Here is a 20,128-nt window from a genome sequence, read left to right as displayed (position 1 = left end):
CGCGTGCGCCCCCTTGTGCATCTGGCTAACGTGGGTCCTGGGGAAATGGGCCTCGAACCGGGGTCCTTAGGCTTCACAGGCAAGCGCTTAACCGCTAAGCCATCTCTCCAGCCCTAGTTTAGTTTTTTGAGGTAGGGTTTCTCTCTGGCCCAGGCTGACCTGGAATTCACTATGCAGTCTCAGGGTGGTCTCGAACACATGGCGATCCTCCTACCTCTGCCTCCCGAGTGCTGGGATTAAAGGCATGCACCACCATGCTCAGCTGACTTAAATTATTTTATTTTATTTTTTCTTTTTGAGATAGGGTCTTACTCCATTGTCCAAATTGGCCTCAAATCAGGTGTGATGGCACACGCATTTAATCCCAGCACTTAGATAGCAGAGGTAGGAGGGTGGCCATGAGTTCGAGGCCCCCCCCGAGACTACATAGTGAATTCCAGATTAGCCTGGGCTACAGCAAGACCCTGCCTCGAAAAACAAAAGCAAGCAAACAAACAAACAAAAACCAACCAAACAAAAAAAATCATGAAATTGGCCTAAAACTTGGGATTTTCTTGGTTTTGCCTCATGAGTACTGGGAATACAGTAGATGTGCCACTATGCCTGGCTTAAATTTTAAAAGTATTTTTACTTATTTGAAAACTGGACATGGTGGAGTACACTGTTAATTCCAGCACTAAGGAGGCAGAGGTAGGAAGTTCACTGTGAGTTCAAGGCCACTCTGAAACTACATAGCAAATTCCAGGTCAGCCTGGACTAGAATGAAACCCTACCTTAAAAAACAACAACAAAAAAAAATTAAGTTTATTTGAGACAGAGAAAGTCAGAGAGAGAATGGGTGTACCAGGGCCTCATGCTATTGCAAACAAGCGCCAGATGCATGTACCACTTTGTGCAAATGGCTTTTACATGGGTACTGGAGCAGCTAGATTGTCAGGCTTTGCAAGCAAGTGCTTTCAACTGTGATGCCATTTCTCCAGCCCTCATTTCAATTCAATGCAACATTTCTAGGGCCCAGAATATTTCCAGTTTTAGCAAATGCTATGTGTATCCTTGAAAAGAACGTGTCATCAGCTATTGTTGGATAAAGGGCTATGTAAATGCCAATGAGGTCAAATTGATTAATAACATTGTTTAATTTTCACATATCTTTACTGATTTTCTATTATAGGCTGTGTTCAATTTCTTAAATTTTAGCTTTTGTTGACAAATTTTATACATGTGTATAACATACTTTTTTCCTTTTTAAAAATATTTTTTATTTTTATTTATTTATTTGAGAGGGGGTGATAGAGAGAGAGAGAGAATGGGTGCTCCAGGGCCTCCAGCCACTGCAAATGAATTCCAGAAGCATGTGCTCCCTTGTGCATCTGGCTTACGTGGGTCCTGGGGAATCGAACCTGGGTTCTTAGGCTTTGCAGTCAAGCACCTTAACCACCGAGCCATCCCTCCAGCCCATATACAACATATGTTGATCATAATCCCTCCCATTATGCTCTCTTGAGCCCCTGGAATTACATTTTTCATTTAAACAATGCAACATCTGCTACTAAACTTAATCATTATTTTATTATTTTTATTTATTTATTTACTTTTGTTTTTTCACTCTAGCTCAGGCTGACCTGGAATTCACTATGTAGACTCAGGGTAGCCTCGAACTCACGGCGATCCTCCTACCTCTGCCTCCCGAGTGCTGGGATTAAAGGCGTGCGCCACCACCTCTGGCTCTGTTATTTTTATTTTAATAAGATACTTTTCTTCCCTTGGCATATATGTGTAAGCACACATAAACACATCTAAGAGACCTCAGAACTTAAAAGAAACGTCTGGTTGAAATGCTGCTCCTTTGAGGAAACTTTCTTGTTCAATAGAGCACTTTTGAAAATGGGCTATTTTATCTTTCCTGTGTGACCTTGAAAGCGACTTAGCAGTAAAGTGAGTTTTGATTCACAGTTCTTATCCTACTCTTTATGCCAAGTAATGGTACCACTGCAAACAAGACAGACAGCAAATCTTTAGTAGAATAACAGAAATATAGGTGCCTATACTTTTGTGAAGTTTACAGTAGTTCTGATTGAACAGGATATGGAAGTATTTGATGAAATTGCATTCTGAAAAATTATGTATAAAAATGAAAGGTTAGAAAATACTAGGCAGCCCTAATACTGAAAACACATTTAACTTTTAAACTAGAGTACTTAATAAAACAATCACTAATCCTAATTAAAATATTAGTTCCCTGTAAACATCCACTACCATTGCCATCTAGAATCATAGCTGATTTCCATAGTTCTCAAAATGGACGTCCTATATCACTGTCCCCAACGGAACGCTATCATCAAAACAAGGAATGGGCGCAGGACATGTTGCTTTCCTCAATAATCAACTGAAGTATTTTAAAATATATTTTATTTTTATTTATCTATTTGAGAGAGAAAGAGGCATAAATAGTTGCTCAGTTATATGTGTGTCAGGTGGTCGGGGAGGAAGGATATCAAAACCCCAATGACAGTTACTGCCCAGAAAAGCCTGCATATCGAGCTTAGAGCATTACAGAGCGAGACCTTATCTTGAAATAGCAAAAGAAGAAAGAAAGAAAGAAAGAAAGAAAGAAAGAAAGAAAGAAAGAAAGAAAGAAAGAAAGAAAGAAAGAAAGAAAGAAAATGGTCATGGGGAGGTCTCAGAGAGACTGTCCTTGAGAAGGACATAGCTTAGTCTGAGTGACAGAATAAGAAGTGGTTGGAGCAGCCTCAGGGTGTACTTCAGGTCTGGTGTTACATGTAACAACCATGCTGAGGTTGATCCAGTCACTTCGTTTTTGTTGTTGTTGTTTTTCGAGGTAGGGTCTCACTCTGGCCTAGGCTGACCTGGAATTCACTATGTAGTCTCAGGGTGGCCTCGAACTCACGGAGATCCTCCTACCTCTGCCTCCTGAGTGCTGAGATTAAAGGCATGCACCACCACACCTGGCTTTCAGCCAGTCACTTCCACTGAACAATTCCGTGCCCTGGGTGTCTGTCATGGCAGGTAGCATCCCAAAATGCCTAACAGACAAATCCAACTGACTGGCCCTCAGCAGGGTGCCAAATCCACAGTCAGGGTGGCACAACCACCTGATTGCATAGGGCTGGCGGGGGAATGGCTGCATTCCAATGACGGGTTCGAGCTCGAAGTCAGCTGTGGGCTGGGAGGAGAGAGAGAGTGGGGGCTTTTCTGGAGGTAGCCTGGGATGGCCCAGTGCAAACGAGGGTGCATTGTTGGAAGGAGAGAGACGGGATAAGACCTTGAAGGAAGAGTTAGAGAACAGCAAAGGCCTGATGCTTGCTTTGTTTGTTTGATTGAGACACGATCTCACTCTAACTCAGGCTGACCTGGAACTCACTCTGTAGCCTAGGGCGACCTTGAACTTGTGGAGATCCTTCTGCCTCAGCCTCTCAAGTACTGGGATTAAAAGTATGTGCCACCATGTCCAAGTAAGGCAAGATTCTTGAAATCGCTTCACAAAAGCCGGTGCTTTGCTTCTTTCGCCATCCCTAGAACTACAGAAACCTAAATTTGACCCACAAGTATCATCAAGCAGAACAGTCAGACAGTACAGCTGTGTGTGTGTGTGCAAGTGTGTGTGTGCATGTGTGCGTGTGTGCATGTGTGCGTGTATGCAAGTGCGTGTGTGCATGTGTGCGTGTGTGCAAGTGCGTGTGTGCAAGTGCGTGTGTGCATGTGTGCGTGTGTGCGTGTGTGTGCAAGTGTGTGCATGTGTGTGCGTGTGTGTGCAAGTGTGCGTGCAAGTGTGTGCGTGTGTGCAAGTGTGCATGCAACTGTGTGTGCATGTGTGCGTGTGTGCAAGTGTGCGTGCAAGTGTGTGTGCGTGTGTGTGTGCATGTGTGTGTGTGCATGTGTGTGTGTGTATAAATTTTGACACATTCAGACCAACTCTATGTGCTTTCAGCACACCCCACTGCTAGTTTGGATTATTTTTAAATATATTTTTTAAATTTTTTTAAAAATTTTTATTTATTTATTTGAGAGTGACAGACACAGAGAGAAAGACAGATAGAGGGAGAGAGAGAGAATGGGCGCGCCAGGGCTTCCAGCCTCTGCAAACGAACTCCAGACGCGTGCGCCCCCTTGTGCATCTGGCTAACGTGGGTCCTGGGGAACTGAGCCTTGAACCGGGGTCCTTAGGCTTCACAGGCAAGCACTTAACCGCTAAGCCATCTCTCCAGCCCAAGTTTGGATTATTTTTTAAAATATCTTATTTATTTATTTGAGAGAGGGAAAGAGGCAGAGTAACAGAGAGACAGAGTGAGAGAGAATGGGCGCGCCAGGACTTCCAGCCACTGCAAACGAACTCCAGACGCATGTGCCACCTTGTGCATTTGACTTACATGGGTCCTGGAGAATCGAACCGAGGTCCTTGGCCTTTGCAGGCAAGCACCTTAACTGCTAAGCCATCTCTCCAGCCCCTAGTTTGGATATTTTAATGGCATCTTCCCCACGTGGTCTCTCTTTTTAGTATAAATTTCTCATCTTCTCAGAAGGCTGTACCCTTCTAACTGGACAGACTCTTCCCTTCCACAGATACCCAGGTATTTGTCAGCACAGCGCTCAGGCAGTCTTTCTTTTCCGTAAAGAAAACTGAACGGCAAGTCAAGGGGTGTTTCTGAGGGGCCTTCTCATGAGTCACAATGCCGCAGGGGGTGACAAGCTTTGACACTGTGGAAGAGCTGCTTGGGGTGACAAAATGATGTCAGTTCCCGTGACACGACATGACACATTGCCATGGGGCTGCTTACCTGTTCTTCCTGCAGCGAATTGTGAAAGCAAGAAAGAAAAGCATCAGGAGGAGTCCAGAACTCAGGAAAGTCCAAACGACACCCAAGAGAGCTGGAGACAGGGAAGAGATGGCTGAGCTGCTGTGCTGGGGAGAGGCCTGGAAACAGAAGGAAAAGAGGATGTTAAGAATGAGGAGTGGGCTGGAGAGATGGCTTAGCGGTTAAGCGCTTGCCTGTGAAGCCTAAGGACCCCGGTTCGAGGCTCGGTTCCCCAGGTCCCACGTTAGCCAGATGCACAAGGGGGCGCATGCGTCTGGAGTTCGTTTGCAGAGGCTGGAAGCCCTGGCGCGCCCATTCTCTCTCCTCTCCCTCTCTCTGTCTTTCTCTCTGTGTCTATCGCTCTCAAATAAATAAATAAAAATTTAAAAAAAAAAAAAAAGAATGAGGAGCATGCAAAGAGAACACCACAGCTGAGGAATGCATGTCCTGCATGGACCCTCCTCCTCCATTACCACCATGCATTTGTTTGATTCAGGATTCCCCCATAAACTTGGATGTTTTAGATGCTCGGTTCCCAGCTGATGGAGATTTGGGAAATAATGCCTCCTGGAAGCAATGTATAGTTAGGATCAGGCTCATGGGTACTACAGCCAGCTTCCCCATGCCAGTGTTTGGCACACTCCACTGTTGCTTTTTTCCACCTTATGTTGGCCGGCAGGTGATGTCCACCCTCTGCTCATATTATTGTTTTCCCCTGCCATCATGGAGCTTCCCCTTGAGTCCGTAAGTCAACATAAACCTATTTCTCCACTGCAACCCACGGTCCATCCTCATGGCTCCATTGGGTCTCCATACGGGCATCCAGCAAACCTGCTTCACACTGCCCATGATTGTTTCCAAAATACAAGACCATGTTGCAAATTCAATGACCCTCTCTCTCCTGCATTTCTTATATTCCATAATACTAGGTGGACTGCCAATTTGGTAATGCAGGGGGAATAAAGCCAGCAGAGGGTGGACATCACCTGCTGCTCTTGGTCAGGTGCTTTCTCCCAGCAATGTGAAACTGACTGCATCAATAAAGTTGGTACCAGGAGTGGGGTAATTGCTTCTTGAAACCTGACTGTGTGGCCTTGGCCTTTTAGAGCTCATTTTCAAGAGGAATGTGGATGAATTTGAAATCTTGACTTAAGAGATGCCTTGCAGTGCTGTACATACAGCTTGATAGACTATTCTGGTCAGAGCTTAAAGACCTGAATGCACTAAGAACTAAGGACTATGAGGTTTGGCTTGTGAGGGTGATAAAGAGTTTTGCCTTGACTGGGCTACAAGCGGTTTGTGTGAGAGGCTTGCTGTTATGGTCGTGTTCTGAGAAGTTGCACAGGGTTGCATTGCATAGAAATGGACTGGTGTGAGAAGAGGAATATGGTACAGAAATAATGAAAACTTTGGGTGAAAATGCTGCCCACTCAGCTGCAATTGAGAGATTATTACTGCTGAGATTGGGCCAGCTGACCTGCACTGGGTCTTTTGAAGGGGCCTGAATGGTGAAGGAGTGTCCTGTTCTTCAAAGTCTGCTTTATTTCCCCTGCATTAACAAATTGGCAGTCTACCTGGTATTATGGAGTATAAGAAATGCAGGAGAGAGAGGGTCATTGAATTTGCAACACGGTCTTGTATTTTGGAAACAATCATGGGCAGTGTGAAGCAGGTTTGCTGGATGCCTGTATGGAGACCTGATGGAGCCATGAGGATGGACCGTGGGTTGCAGTGGAGACCCTTTGGAGATGCTGGGCCCACAAGACGGCTGCTAAGGAGAGCTGCTGGCCCCTGATGAAGTTTTTCAGTACTCCAAGCAACCTAGCTAGAGGGAAAGAATTGGAATTCCAGAGACTTGTTGCTGGTTAGAATTATAGGACTTGGAGATTTGTCACTGACTAGAGTTGTTGGACTTGGAGCTACAGAGTTAGATGTTTGCCCTGTTTAAATCTTGTGTTGGTTGAATATTTCTTTGCTATACCCAATGACATCTTTTGCAGTGTGAGCAGTATTCTGTGCCACCAGGGGAATGCTTTAACATCATTAGTCTTGATTAAAAACTATGGGGACTTTTAAAATTGGGCTGAATGCATTGCATTTTATATCATGTATGGCTATCAGCTTATGGGGGCCAGGGGCAGAATGTGGTGGTTTGATTCACGTGTCCCCCATGAACTTAGGTGTTCTGAATGCTAGGTTTCCAGCTGATGGAGATTTGGGAATTAACACCTCCTGTAGGCAGTGTATTGTTGAGGGAGGGCTTATGGGTGTTATAGCCAACTTCCCTATGCCAGTGTTTGGCACGCTCTCCTGTTGCTATTGTCCACCTGATGTTGGCCAGGGGGTGATGACCACCCTCTGCTCATGCCATCGTTTTCCCTGCCACCATGGAGCTTCCCTTCAAGTCTATAAACCAAAATAAACCTCCCCCCCCCACAAGCTGCTCTTGGTCAGGTGCTTTCTGCCAGCGACACGGACCTGACCACCACACAGCACCCCACCATCCATGTCTTGCATGGGCCTCCTCTCCTCCCTTCCCTACCAGCTCCCCTAACTTATGCCCCATGGCCTCTCACTCACAATGGTTGTCCTGCAGAGCTCGTAATTGGGTTTCCTATCCAGCTCCTGGCCAGGAAAACTGTCACAAAATTCCGAGCAGTTTATTTCAGGCTCCATGTCACCACATGCTCTCTTGATGAGTAGTCGCTCACAGTCTCGGTGACTCACAGGGAAGGCTGCAGACCTTTCCCTAAAAGCACTGAAGCAACTGAAATCTTGTCTTCAGAGGCCCCATCTCTGGGCAGGCGGGTGGCTGGGAATCTGGCACCAACAACCAATTCCCACAAAGGTGAGGTGTTGCTTCCTTAGGGCCCCAGGTCAGACATAATCCAATGTCAAATGTGCTGCAGTTGGGTGTCTTCTGCTGCCAAGTCATAGAAAGGGCATCTCGGGAATTTATTCCAGTTCACCACCAGAGGGCAGTCATTGATCCGAGTGCTCTCACTAGGCACTGAAGGAAGTAAAGCAATTTGATCTGTTAATAGGTAAACATACGCATACACACACACACACACACAGGCTTAAAAATATTTCTGTATTTTAATTATACATGGTTACATTTTATTATGTGTAGTCATATACTTATATATCACAAAGGTTTAAATTATAAAATACTTATGTATTTTAAATTATAAAAAATAGTCTGGGGCTGGAGAGATGGCTTAGCGGTTAAGCGCTTGCCTGTGAAGTCTAAGGACCCTGGTTCGAGGCTCGGTTCCCCAGGTCCCACGTTAGCCAGATGCACAAGGGGGCGCACGCGTCTGGAGTTCGTTTGCAGAGGCTGGAAGCCCTGGCGTGCCCATTCTCTCTCTCTCCCTCTATCTGTCTTTCTCTCTGTGTCTGTCGCTCTCAAATAAATAAATAAATAAATAAATAAAATTAAAAAAAATATATTAAAAAAAAAAGTAGTCTGTTTAAAACAATGCTAAAGCACTTCTAACGGTTTCCAGGGAAAAAGAAAAAAAGCCGCAATGTCTCTTCAGGGCATTAATTTGGCCCAACACTTGAAAAGCTTTACTTTACATTTCTAAGGCACATCTTCCTATCTTCTTTCTGGAAACTCCTTTCCTTCCAAGATCTTCCCATGCAGTTCCAGGCTTAAGCTATCGTTGATCAAGGGTGGTACTGTGCTTGGTGCCCTATGCTGCCCCTCTGCATGGCTGGTCATTTCCTCTAGCTCAGCTCTCAGTTTTAAGGACAGTATCCCATATTCAGTGAGCCGGGTGATGGAACACTTTTGCTTGCTTTAAAACTGTTAGACTTGGGCTGGAGGGATGGCTTTGCATTTAAGGCACTCGCCTGCAAAGCCAAAGGACCCAGGTTCAATTCCCCAGGACCCAAGTAAGCCAGATGCACAAGGTGGCGCATGCATCTGGAGTTCGTTTGCAGTGGCTGGAGACCCTGGTGTGCCCATTTTCTCTGTCTCTCTCTCTCTCTCCCAAATAAAGAAATTAAAAAGTATATATTTAAAACTGTTAGACTCACTGAGGTAAGATAGGCTAGTCAGGGAGAGGAACAGAGAAACTGGCTGAGGAGGTATTCTTTTCTCTCAGAAGATGCTTGTGATACAAATATTGTGATCAAGAAAGAACTTCAAGCCACCATGAGTTGGATGCCAGTCTGGGCTGCAAAGTAAGATGCTGAACAGAGAGAGGAGAGAGAGAGAGAGAGAGAAGTGCTGAACTTTGTACAGCAAAGAGAGAAAGGGAAAAAAGGCCCAAATTAGCATAAATAGAACTTAGCTCTAATTCTTTTTTTAAATTTTTTTTGTTTATTTTTATTTATTTATTTATTTATTTGAGAGTGACAGACTGAGAGAAAAAGGCAGAGAGAGAGAGAGAATGAGCTCACCAGAGTCTCCAGCCACTGCAAACGAACTCCAGACGCATGCGCCCCCTTGTGCATCTGGTAAATATGGGTCCTGGGGAATTGAGCCTCAAACTGGGGTCCTTAGGCTTCACAGGCAAGGGCTTAGCCACTAAGCCATCTCTCCAGCCCTTAGCTCTGATTCTTTAAATCTATCTAAGTCGTTAACAGGGAAAACAGATTTGTAATTTTATTCAGGAAATTTAAGAGGATGCCATTTCTGCTTTGTGTTTTTGAAACAGCTTAGCATGTTTTGTTTTTTTTTTTTTTTTTTGGTTTGTCTAGGAAAGTTGGATCAAAATATTAATGACTGTTATTTCAACAGTCACTGAACATTAGACCCATGTTTGAGGCAGAACAATAAACACTGGTGTAGAATGTCACCTCTGAATTCTGTGTCCTCAGGCATGAACAATGCAGAGCCAGGTGCTGACCATCCCCTGGCCTCTGATATGTTTCTGAATTATTTACCAGGTTCACCATGAAGCAATCCCAAGAGAGCTAAAATCCACTATTGCTTGTGAAGACATTTAAATTGTGGTGCCATCTAGTCAGATCATTGAACCCCAAATTAAGAAGCAAATATTAAAACCTGGCTATTTTCATTTTCATTTTGTTGAAATTCTAATTGCTGCAAAGACTCACTCTTTCTTTCCTCCTTCCTTTCTTCCTTCCCCCATCTCCTCCTCTTTTTCTCTCCCCTAATAAGCCTTTTAGCAGAGTAACCACAGAAAAGATGGATTGGAAGAGCATGCTTTTTTTTTAAATATATTTCCTTTTTCATCACCATAAGGACATGTAAGCACAATCTAAGGACACACATGTTTGAGCCATTACTAAGTCAATGTGTAGGTCTATCTTATAGAAGAATGCATTTATACATATGGGTATGTGTGTTTATGTAAAATGACATTTTGGTCTCACTGCTGACATGCTATATGACATAAACAGCAGCATTTAGGGCTAGCGATATGGCTCAGTAGTTAAGGCACTTGCCTGCAAAGCCTAGGGACCTGGGTTCGATTCCCCAGCACCCAGGTAAAACCAGATGCACAAAGTGACTGGTGCAATAAGGCAGTTGCCTGCAAAGCCTAGGGACCTGGGTTCAATTCCCCAATGCCCATGGAAAGCCAGATGCACAAAGCAATGCATGCATTTGGAATTCATTGGCAGCTTCCGGAAGCCCTGGCATGCCCATTCGCTCTGTCTCTCCTTGCAGATGAACAACAGCTGCATTTATCATTTCTAAATAAGGAAACCAAAGAGCAGAGTGGAGGACTCTGCTTCAAAGCTTTAGAGGGAGGACTTGGATCTATAAGTTTGCACCCCAGGGTTAGTATCTTCCCAGTATACCTTCTATATGACATAGGGCTGTCCTCTCTCAAGCAGATACCACCGGCTTATTGCGTTTCTCCACAGTCAGTTCTCAGAACGGCACTTCTGTAGTTTCCCTACAGTGTGGGACACCTTAGTACATCTGTACCTAGCAGTTCTTGATGTCTGCTAAAAGCTAGGAGGAGGTGGCTGATAACTCGTAGTAGGTAGAGGTTCTCCTACATTCATAGAATGTCCAGGTGACAAGAATTGTCAGGCTGAAAATATCACTCCGACTAAGATTGAGGATTGCCCCTGAGAGTCTGAAGGACTTGACAGTATCCAGCCCAACTCATTTTTAAGGGCTTATGTCACCATGATAGGCTATTCATCTGGATATAAAGTCCTGAGAGATGTACCTCTGGTTTGGGATAGATTTCTGAATTCATTATAAATGTCCCACTGGACTAACCAGACTCATCGGCTTGGAACTTTGAATGCAAGGCCCTCCTTTGACTCGTGAATAGCAATTATAGAGATGTCATATACTATAATATTAAACTGCTATATGGGGCAGACGTAGAACTCCAAGGTTGGCATAGAAGTTCACAAATGAAGTCGTGAAAATAGTGTAAGGGCTTAGCCCACTGCAAACAGGGTTGAATGATTTCAACAAATATTAAGCAATGGGGGAAGTGGGAAGGGGGTAATCAGAGAGAGTAATTAGAGAGGTGTCAGGTTATAAGACGGATACAGAACCCAAGACCCAAGCCTCCCCTAAATCCCTATACATTCCCACAAGTAAACTGTCTATGCTGCAGACAATAGTGAGCCCAAGGTTATGTGCCTGCAATTTAGCTGACAGAGATTACAGAATCCTTCCCAGCAGTTAGGATCTGGAAAGCAGATACGGTATCAACTACATGGTTACCAAATACTAAGCAGACACTGTCGCATGGGGCTTTTGATGGCCCCGTATCATTCAACAAAATCTCCCCCATTTTTTTTTTTTTTGGCACATTATTTCTGGCCATTGAAAAACAAGCCACCTGGCCACTATCCTTTAGCAAGTTATTTTGCCATTCATAGAACTTCTGCCTCTTCCCAGGAAGCATTAAATGACACAGGAATTGAAAAAAAAAAAAAAAAAAAACTTAAAAACCAGACAAAACATATGAAGCAATCATTTTCAGCCACTGGGCAAGAGATCCTAAGAGACACTGCTTCAGGGCAATTTCTGGGTCACAGTAGAAAACTGAACTGAATCTAGAAGTCTGCCTGAGGTTAAAAAAAAAAAAAAAAAAGCTGGAATTTTGAGGGTGATGGGGGTTGGCTAGAATTTGCAGAGCAGTGTAAGGAAGAAGAGAAAGCACAGAGAACAAAAGCCCGTGGAGAGAGCTTGGGGAGCTCACAGGGCAGGGAGGGTCGGTCTTTCTCTCAGTGCTGATCTTCATATTCGTGACAGAAAACTACTTTAGGTTGAAGAAACAACTACTTTTAGTCAGTAGCTAAGCAATTTCTGGAGTTAGAAATACTTTTGTGGAGCCGGGCATGGTGGCGCATGCCTTTAATCCCAGCACTCGGGAGGCAGAGGTAGGAGGGTCGCTGAGAGTTCGAGGCCACCCTGAGACTACAGAGTGAATTCCAGGTCAGCCTGAGCTAGAGTGAGACCCTACCTCAAAAACAAAACAAAACAAAAAAACAACTTTTGTGTCCCCACCAGAAGAGAAACACCCCATAAGATATGGAATTCTGGATAGAATCTCCATGCATTAGTAGCAGGACTGAAATAACCTTATAACAAGAGATTACTGTGCACTTGCCCTAAGATGCTTAAAATAAAGCCTGAAAAGTTTCAGAGTGACTGTATTCTATCCAATCTAATCCTTTTTCAGGGCTATGACAAGATCCAGAACTCAAACACATAAAATTCAAAATGTCCAGCAAAAAAAAAAAAAAAAAAAAAAATTCCAGGCACTTAAAGAAATGACTAAAAATGTGATCCATAGCTATGAAAAAGTTTTAAATTTATTTCATTTATCTGTAAGCAGAGCGGGATGGAGGGAGAGAGAATGAGAAGGGAAACAAACTAATGGGGGCACCAGGGCCTCTCACCACTGTAAATGAACTCCAGATGGCACATGTACCACCTTGTGCAGCTGGCTTTACCTGGGTGTGGGGAATTGAACTCAGGCCATCAAGCTTTGTACGAAAGTACCTTAAACACTGAGCCATCTCTCCAGCCCCACCTTAACTATAAAAGTTTAAAAGTACTGATCAATAAAAAAATAACATTAATAATATAGCTAGTACATAAAAAAATCATAACCCCACCACCATAAATATGTCCTAGGATGTAAATAAAGTATAAGCAAAATTTAAAAAGAAATAAGGGCTGGAGACAAAGCTTAGCAGTTAAGGCACTTGCCTGCAAAACCTAAGGACTCAGATTCAATTCCCTAGTATCCATGTAAGCAAAATACATAAGGTGGTGCATGTGTCTGGAGTTTGTTTGTAGTGGCTAGAGGCCCTGGGGAACCATGCTCTCTCTCACACACACAGATAAATAAATAGAATATTTTTAAAAAGAAATGAGGGCTGGAGGGATGGCTTGGTGGTTAAGGTACTTTCTTACAAAGCCTGGGAAGCCTAAGAATGCACTTTTGAATCTCCAGGTCCCCCCTTGCCAGACGCAAGTGACACAAGCATGCAGTACTGCACATGTGCACAAGGGGGCGCATGCGTCTGAATTTTGTTCACAGTGGCTGAAAGGCCCTGGCATGCCCGTTGTCTCTCTGTCCCTCAAAAATCAAAAAAGAAATGAAAGCTAAATAAAGACTTAAATTGCTATAATAGAATCAGAAATAGAACACTGAAATAAAAATATTCTAGGTGTGATTTTATTATTTATTTCTTTATTTATTTGTTTTTGGTTTTTCGAGGTAGGGTTTCACTCTAGCTCAGACTGACCTGGAATTCACTCTGTAGTCTCAGGGTGGCCTTGAACTCACGGTGGTCCTCCTACCTCCCGAGTGCTGGGATTAAAGGTGTGCGCCACCACGCCCGGCTTTATTTTAATTGTTAAGGCTGACCGGCAACTCACTCAGTAACCCCAGGCCGGCCTTGGACTCATAGTGATCCTTCTAAGTCAGCCTCTGGTGTGCTGGGATTAAAGGCATTTTTGCCATCACATCTGGCTTACTTTCCCTTTCAACCAAACTTTGCTTGCTGGGCTGGAGAGACGGCTTACCAGTTAAGGCACTTGCCTTCAGAGCCTAAGGACCCAGTTTGAGACTTCAGGACCCACGTAAGCCAGTTGCACAAGGTGGCACATGCATCTGGAGTGCATTTGCAGCGGCTGGAGGTCCTGGTGTGCCCATTCTCTCTCTACCATTGTCTCTTCCCTCTCTCTCTGTCTCTAATAAACAATAATAATAATAATAATAATAATAATAATAATAATAATAATTTTGCTTGCTGGCCCTTCAGCTGTTCTCACTCTTTGTAGTGGTTTGAACGAAATGTTCTCCTTAGGCTCATGTGTTCCCAGCTGCTGGCAACTTGGCATAGAAGTGAGGTCTTTGAGAGGTGTGGCCTTCCTGGAGGAGGTGGGCTTCTGGAAGCTGACATTGAGGATAATGTAACCCGGCTTCAAGCCTAGGACTCACACTACCTTCCTCCTGCTTGTGTGGAAATGTGATACTATGCCTTCCATACCATAAGGAAAGTCCCCTTGGCGTGGTGGCGCACACCTTTAATCCCAGCACTCGGGAGGCAGAGGTAGGAGGATCGCCGTGAGTTCGAGGCCACCCTGAGACTATATAGTGAATTCCAGGTCAGCCTGGGCCAGAGTGAGACCCTACCAAAATAAATCCTTTCCTTCCTAAGCTGGTGAACGCTGAGGATTTACTTCCCCAACCCCGAGAAGGTAACTGTTACACTTGTCAGCCACAGCAGTCATGAGACAGCACACTTGAACCCCCCAAACTGGTAACAACTACAGGAATAAAGACATATTTTGGGGTGTTTACCACGTGTAGCAAGCTGACCCCAGGTGGAGAGGAAAAACTTTTTTTTTAATTTTTATTAACATTTTCGATGATTATAAAAATATATCCCATGGTAATTCCCGCCCCCCCCCCCACTTTCCCCTTTGAAATTCCATTCTCCATCATATTACCTCCCCATCTCAATCATTGTACTTACATATATACAATATCAACCTATTAAGTGTCCTCCTCCCTTCCTTTCTCTTCCCTTTATGTCTCCTTTTTAACTTACTGGCCTCTGCTACTAAGTATTTTCCTTTTCACGCAGAAGCCCAATCATCCGTAGCTAGGATCCACATATGAGGGAGAACATGTGGCGCTTGGCTTTCTGGGCCTGGGTTATCTCACTTAGTATAATCCTTTCCAGATCCATCCATTTTTCTGTAAATTTTATAACTTCATTTTTCTTTACTACTATACCATTGTATAAATGGGCCACATCTTCATTATCCACTCATCAGTTGAGGGACATTTAGGCTGGTTCCATTTCCCAGCTATTATAAATTGAGCAGCAATAAACATGGGTGAGCATGTGCTTCTAAGGAAATGAGATGAGTCCTTCAGATATATGCCTAGGAGTGCTATAGCTGGGTCATATGGTAGATCAATCTTTAGCTGTTTTAGGAACCTCCACACTGATTTCCACAATGTCTGGACCAGACTGCATTCCCAGCAGCAGTGTAGAGGGTTCGAGAGTAAAAACTTTGAAGGGTTCCAAGTAGCTTTGGATCATTTTTATTCCTTTATTTCAACTTTGAAAAATATTTTTATTGGGCGGGAGAGATGGCTTAGCAGTTAAGGCATTTACCTGCAAATCCAAAGAACCCTGGTTCAATTCCCCAGAACCCATGTAAGCCAGATGCAAAAGGGGGCACATGCGTCTGGAGTTTGTCTTCAGTAGCTGAAGGCCCTGGCATGCCCATACTTTCTCTCAACTAAATAAATAAAATATATTAAAAAATAAAATAAAAACAAAAAAATGTGAAAGAGAGAAAGAAGAGAGAGAGAGAGAGAGAGAGAGAGAGAGAGACAGCTCAAGCACTAAGGCCTCTTGCCACTGCAAAGAAACTCCAGATGCACACACTACTTTGGGCACTTGGCTTTTACGTAGGTACTGGGGAATCAAACCCAGACCAGCAGGATTTGCAAGTAGCAAGTTCCTTTAACCGCTGAGCCATCTCTCCAGCTCAATTTCTAGTCTTAATCTTCCCTCTTCAGCCACGATCAGCTGCCTTTTATCTCTATTTGATGAAGCAGAAAAACAAGTATTTGGACTTTGTTTTGGACCCTCAAGAATGTTTTCCTCTTGGTAAGTTTCTCCCTGATCTGTGCACATCAGACTTGGCCTTCCTCCTGGGTGTTTTTTTTTTTGGGGGGGGGGTCGGCAGGGAGAAGAGGGTGCTCCTCTGAGCTTTGAGGAGATCCTATTGAGCCATTGCTGGTGACTGCCATTTGGTGATTGGCTTTGGCTTTCAATGTTCTGTGAACTTTTGGGGTCCCATGCCATTTGTATGTTTGCCTGATAGGCTTAAACTGTATGCACGTCTATCATTTCATCATGATAAGCCTATGAATTGAAATCTAAAAGAGCCCTGACTCATTAAGATGTCTGCTGACCACCAGACCTCTTCCCCACCCCCACCCTGCCTCCTGGCAGCTAAGAACACAACTTCCACTGTCCTCCACAACATAAACCTAAGCAGACCAGAGAAACCCACCTGAAATAAAACAAGACCAACAAAAGCAGCGTGAAAAGAGAGGGAAAGCTACGGGCCAGAGAATGTATAGATCCCAACCGATACGCAAACTGTAGCAAAGGAACACTAAAAAGGCAGGAGAGGGCTGGAGAGATGGCTTAGCGGTTAAGCGCTTGCCTGTGAAGCCTAAGGACCCCGGTTCGAGGCTCGGTTCCCCAGGTCCCATGTTAGCCAGATGCACAAGGGGGTGCACGCGTCTGGAGTTCGTTTGCAGTGGCTGGAAGCCCTGGCACGCCCATTCTCTCTTTCTCCCTCCATCTGTCTTTCTCTCTATGTCTGTCACTCTCAAATAAATAAATAAAAAATGAACAACAACAACAACAAAAAAGGCAGGAGACATACCCTGTGACAACAGTCCCACAGGCTGACTTCTCCATGCAAGAAAACAAACATGATGAGGCAACAGAAATGAACAAAGATTCCAGAGCCCTGTTTTTACAACGGCCCAAAGGCCGAGTAGAGAACTCAAATGAACACAGGAGGAATTCAACCTGTGACACGGAAAAGAAGCTTATGCAATCAACTCAAGACATAGACAAGATACTTACAAAAGTGGATGACAGAATCAACGCTTTTAAGGAAAAAAAAAATTAAAAATAGGAAGGAAAAATTCAGCAAGGAAATAGAGAGACTGAAAACAAAGCAAACGAGCAAATTCTAGAAATTAAAGAATCAATCATGGACTGGAGAGATGACTCAGTGGTTGGGCACTTGCCTGTGAAGCCTAAGGACCCCAGTTCGAGGCTCGATTCCCCAGGACCCACGTTAGCCAGATGCACAAGGGGGCACACGCATCTGGAGTTCGTTTGCAGTGGCTGGAGGCCCTGGCACACCCATTAAAAAATATATATATATAAAATAAAGAATCAATCAAATAAGTAAGACAATAGAAAGCATCTTCAATCGACAAGAGCCAGAAGGAACAAGCTGGAGCTGGGCCAGAAGCTCCCTTCCTGTTGTCTAGCTGTTAGGATGCTGGGAAGAGCTGTGAAGCCTGTTGGCAGAGAAAAATCATCAATGGTTTTAGCCAGCAGTGGACCCTTCAAGCTTTACAGCTGGTCAGCCAGGCCAAATGTACCAACTGGTACAATGGTGGCATGTTGGTTATGGGGAAAACCAACTGGTCTCTGATTGGACTTGAGGCCTGATCCACAGAATGGAATTCACGCCTGGTACTGAGAACCTAATCAAAAGCCTATGACTGGGACGCCATAAGTCCTTGGGGAAAAACTACTAATGTTGTCTGGCTAAGTGAGTATATTATACTCACAAAACTGCTCTCTAAATACTTATATTTATGCCTGTATGTAAATGCTACTCTTACTTTTGGTTAGAGAAGTTTCTCCTTCATGGGGAGACTCAAAACTCACCAAAGTGCTGAAAAGAAGTGAACAGTTTGGTGTTCAGCACTAACTGAGACATCTCTATCACAGTATCCAAGGTTTAGGGACCACTGCAGAAGTAGCAGAAAGAATGCAAGAGCCAGGACTGGAGAGATGGCTTAGTGATTAAGACACTTGCCTGCAAAGCCAAAGGAGCCAGGTTTGATTCCCCATGACTCATATAAACCAGATGCACAAGGTGGTGCGTGTGTCTGGAGCTCACTTGCAGTGGCTAGAGGGCCTGGCACACCCATTCTCTTTTTCTTTCTATCTGCCTCTTTCTCTCTCAAATAAATAAATTTAAAATAAAGTATGTATATTTTTAAATATGTAAGAGCCAAAGGAAGGTGGAGGGCATGCTATTTGGAAAGGAGGAAGGATTTAGTAAAGGATTCAGGAGGGGGAAAGGCAGGGTGATGAGAGGGGATTATGATGATGATAGTATATTGTCTACATGTATGGAAGTTGTAAAAAAATGTTTTTCAAAGACTGAGCTAACCATGGGAGGGAATACATCCTTGATACTGAAAACTTAAAACAGGGGTAGTCATGAGCCCTAGGGGTATAACGTCTGCTGCTGTCTGGCTAAATGTATATACTATGCTTATCAAACTGCCCAGTAAGCACTTCTCTTAATGTTCATACCCATATATTAATGCTACTCTCACTTTTGGTAGAAAATCTTCTCTTTTCAGATGGCAGTGACCTTGGGACGACTCAGAAGGTATCATGGTGCTGGAAAGAAGTGACTGGAGTACTGAGTAACATCTTGATCACACCTTCCAAGGCTCAGGGTCTAATGCGGAAGAGGTGGCAGAAAGAATGTAAGAGCCAAAGGAAGGGTAGGACTCCTTACTATGTGCTCCTCCAGACACAAAATGGCCTGGATATCCATAACCTCACAGTGCCTGACACTACCTACACAAGACCATCATAAGAGGAGGAAAAGATCATGACATCAAAATAAAAGAGAGACCGATTGAGATGGGGAGGGGATATGATGGAGAGTGGAATTTCAAAGGGGAAAGTGGGGGGAGGGAGGACATTACCATGGAATGTTTTTTTTTTTTTAATATTTATTTATTTATTTGAGAAAGACAGACACAGAGAGAAAGACAGATAGAGGGAGAGATAGAGAATGGGCGCGCCAGGGCTTCCAGCCTCTGCAAACGAACTCCAGACGCGTGCGCCCCCTTGTGCATCTGGCTAACGTGGGACCTGGGGAACCGAGCCTCGAACCGGGGTCTGTAGGCTTCACAGGCAAGCGCTTAACCGCTAAGCCATCTCTCCAGCCCACCATGGAATGTTTTTTATAATCATGGAAAATGTTAATAAAAATTGAGAAAAAAAATAAAAATAAAAATAAAAAAAGTTTTCTCAAGATGGCTGCCGGTAAGGTCGGTAGTGGTATAGACGTGGATGCTGAGAACGGGCGGTGTCTTCACCTGGGGATTCCTGAAGCTGTGTTTGTGGGAGATGTGGATTCCTTTATGAAACAGCCTGGGAATGAGACTGCAGATACAGTATTAAAGAAGCTGGATGAACAGTATCAGAAGTAGAAGTTTATGGAACTCAACCTTGCTCAAAAGAAAAGGAGGCTAAAAGGTCAAATTCCTGAAATTAAGCAGACATTGGAAATCCTAAAATACATGCAGAAGAAAAAGGAGTCCACCAACTCAATGGAGACCAGATTCTTACTGGCAGATAACCTGTACTGCACTTCAGTTCCTCCCACTGATAAAGTGTGCCTGTGGTTGGGGGCTAATGTAATGCTTCAATATGATATTGATGAAGCTCAGGCATTATTGGAAAAAAATTTATCGACTGCTACAAAGAATCTTGATTCTCTTAAGGAATACCTTGACTTTCTTCGAGATCAATTTACTACTACAGAAGTCAATATGGCCAGAGTTTATAATTGGGATGTAAAAAGAAGAAACAAAGATGATTCTACCAAGAGCAAAGCATAATGCTGGCAATTGAAAATGTGGTTCAAGTTTTCAAACATGTTATTTTAAATGACCCAGTGTTTATCCTTAAAGACTGACATAACTTTGAACAATTTCTTTTCCTAGCAAGAGTAATCAAAACTTTAAAATCCATTCTATTTATTTATAAAAAGCAAAGTTAATTTCAAATATTTTAGGAAATTAACTGTATTTTTTTCATATTTCCTAGCAAAATTAATGCTGCTTTCATCATTTTATTTTGTCTGTCATAAGACAACTCTTAACTGAAATGGCCAAAAACTGTGAGGATTGCTATGGAGGCTGAAGGCTGGGCACCAGCACAGTTTACTTTTTCTTTATTGGTTGATGGATGTTATTCTCACTTGATGTGGTAAATCTTTTAGAGGTAGGAAAGACAGACAGCTCTACTATTTGTAA

The 20,128-nt window shown here is 43.6% G+C and overlaps 1 protein-coding gene and 1 pseudogene across 5 annotated transcripts in view; one reads left to right on the top strand and one right to left on the bottom strand.

The window, feature by feature from the left end:
- Gpr156 (G protein-coupled receptor 156) overlaps positions 1-20,128 on the bottom strand; it is a 119,399-nt gene that overhangs the window by 72,354 nt on the left and 26,917 nt on the right. For 4 of the 5 annotated variants that reach the window (XM_045148345.1, XM_045148349.1, XM_045148346.1 and 1 more), the window contains exons 2-3: positions 7,395-7,824; positions 4,797-4,933 (exon numbers count right to left, since the gene is read on the bottom strand). In XM_045148345.1, coding sequence (XP_045004280.1) covers positions 4,797-4,933; positions 7,395-7,490 — 233 coding nt within the window. In that variant the 5' untranslated portion in view covers positions 7,491-7,824. Of the gene's footprint in view, positions 1-4,796; positions 4,934-7,390; positions 7,825-20,128 lie in introns of all 5 variants that reach the window. The other variant, XM_045148348.1, reaches the window with a different exon arrangement.
- Positions 19,124-19,783, top strand: LOC123460214 (annotated as a pseudogene).

This window comes from Jaculus jaculus, chromosome 4 (genome assembly GCF_020740685.1).
Source record: "Jaculus jaculus isolate mJacJac1 chromosome 4, mJacJac1.mat.Y.cur, whole genome shotgun sequence".
NCBI lineage: Eukaryota > Metazoa > Chordata > Mammalia > Rodentia > Dipodidae > Jaculus > Jaculus jaculus.
Note: the sequence above shows the minus strand (reverse complement) of the source record. Positions and strands in the feature narration are given on the sequence as shown.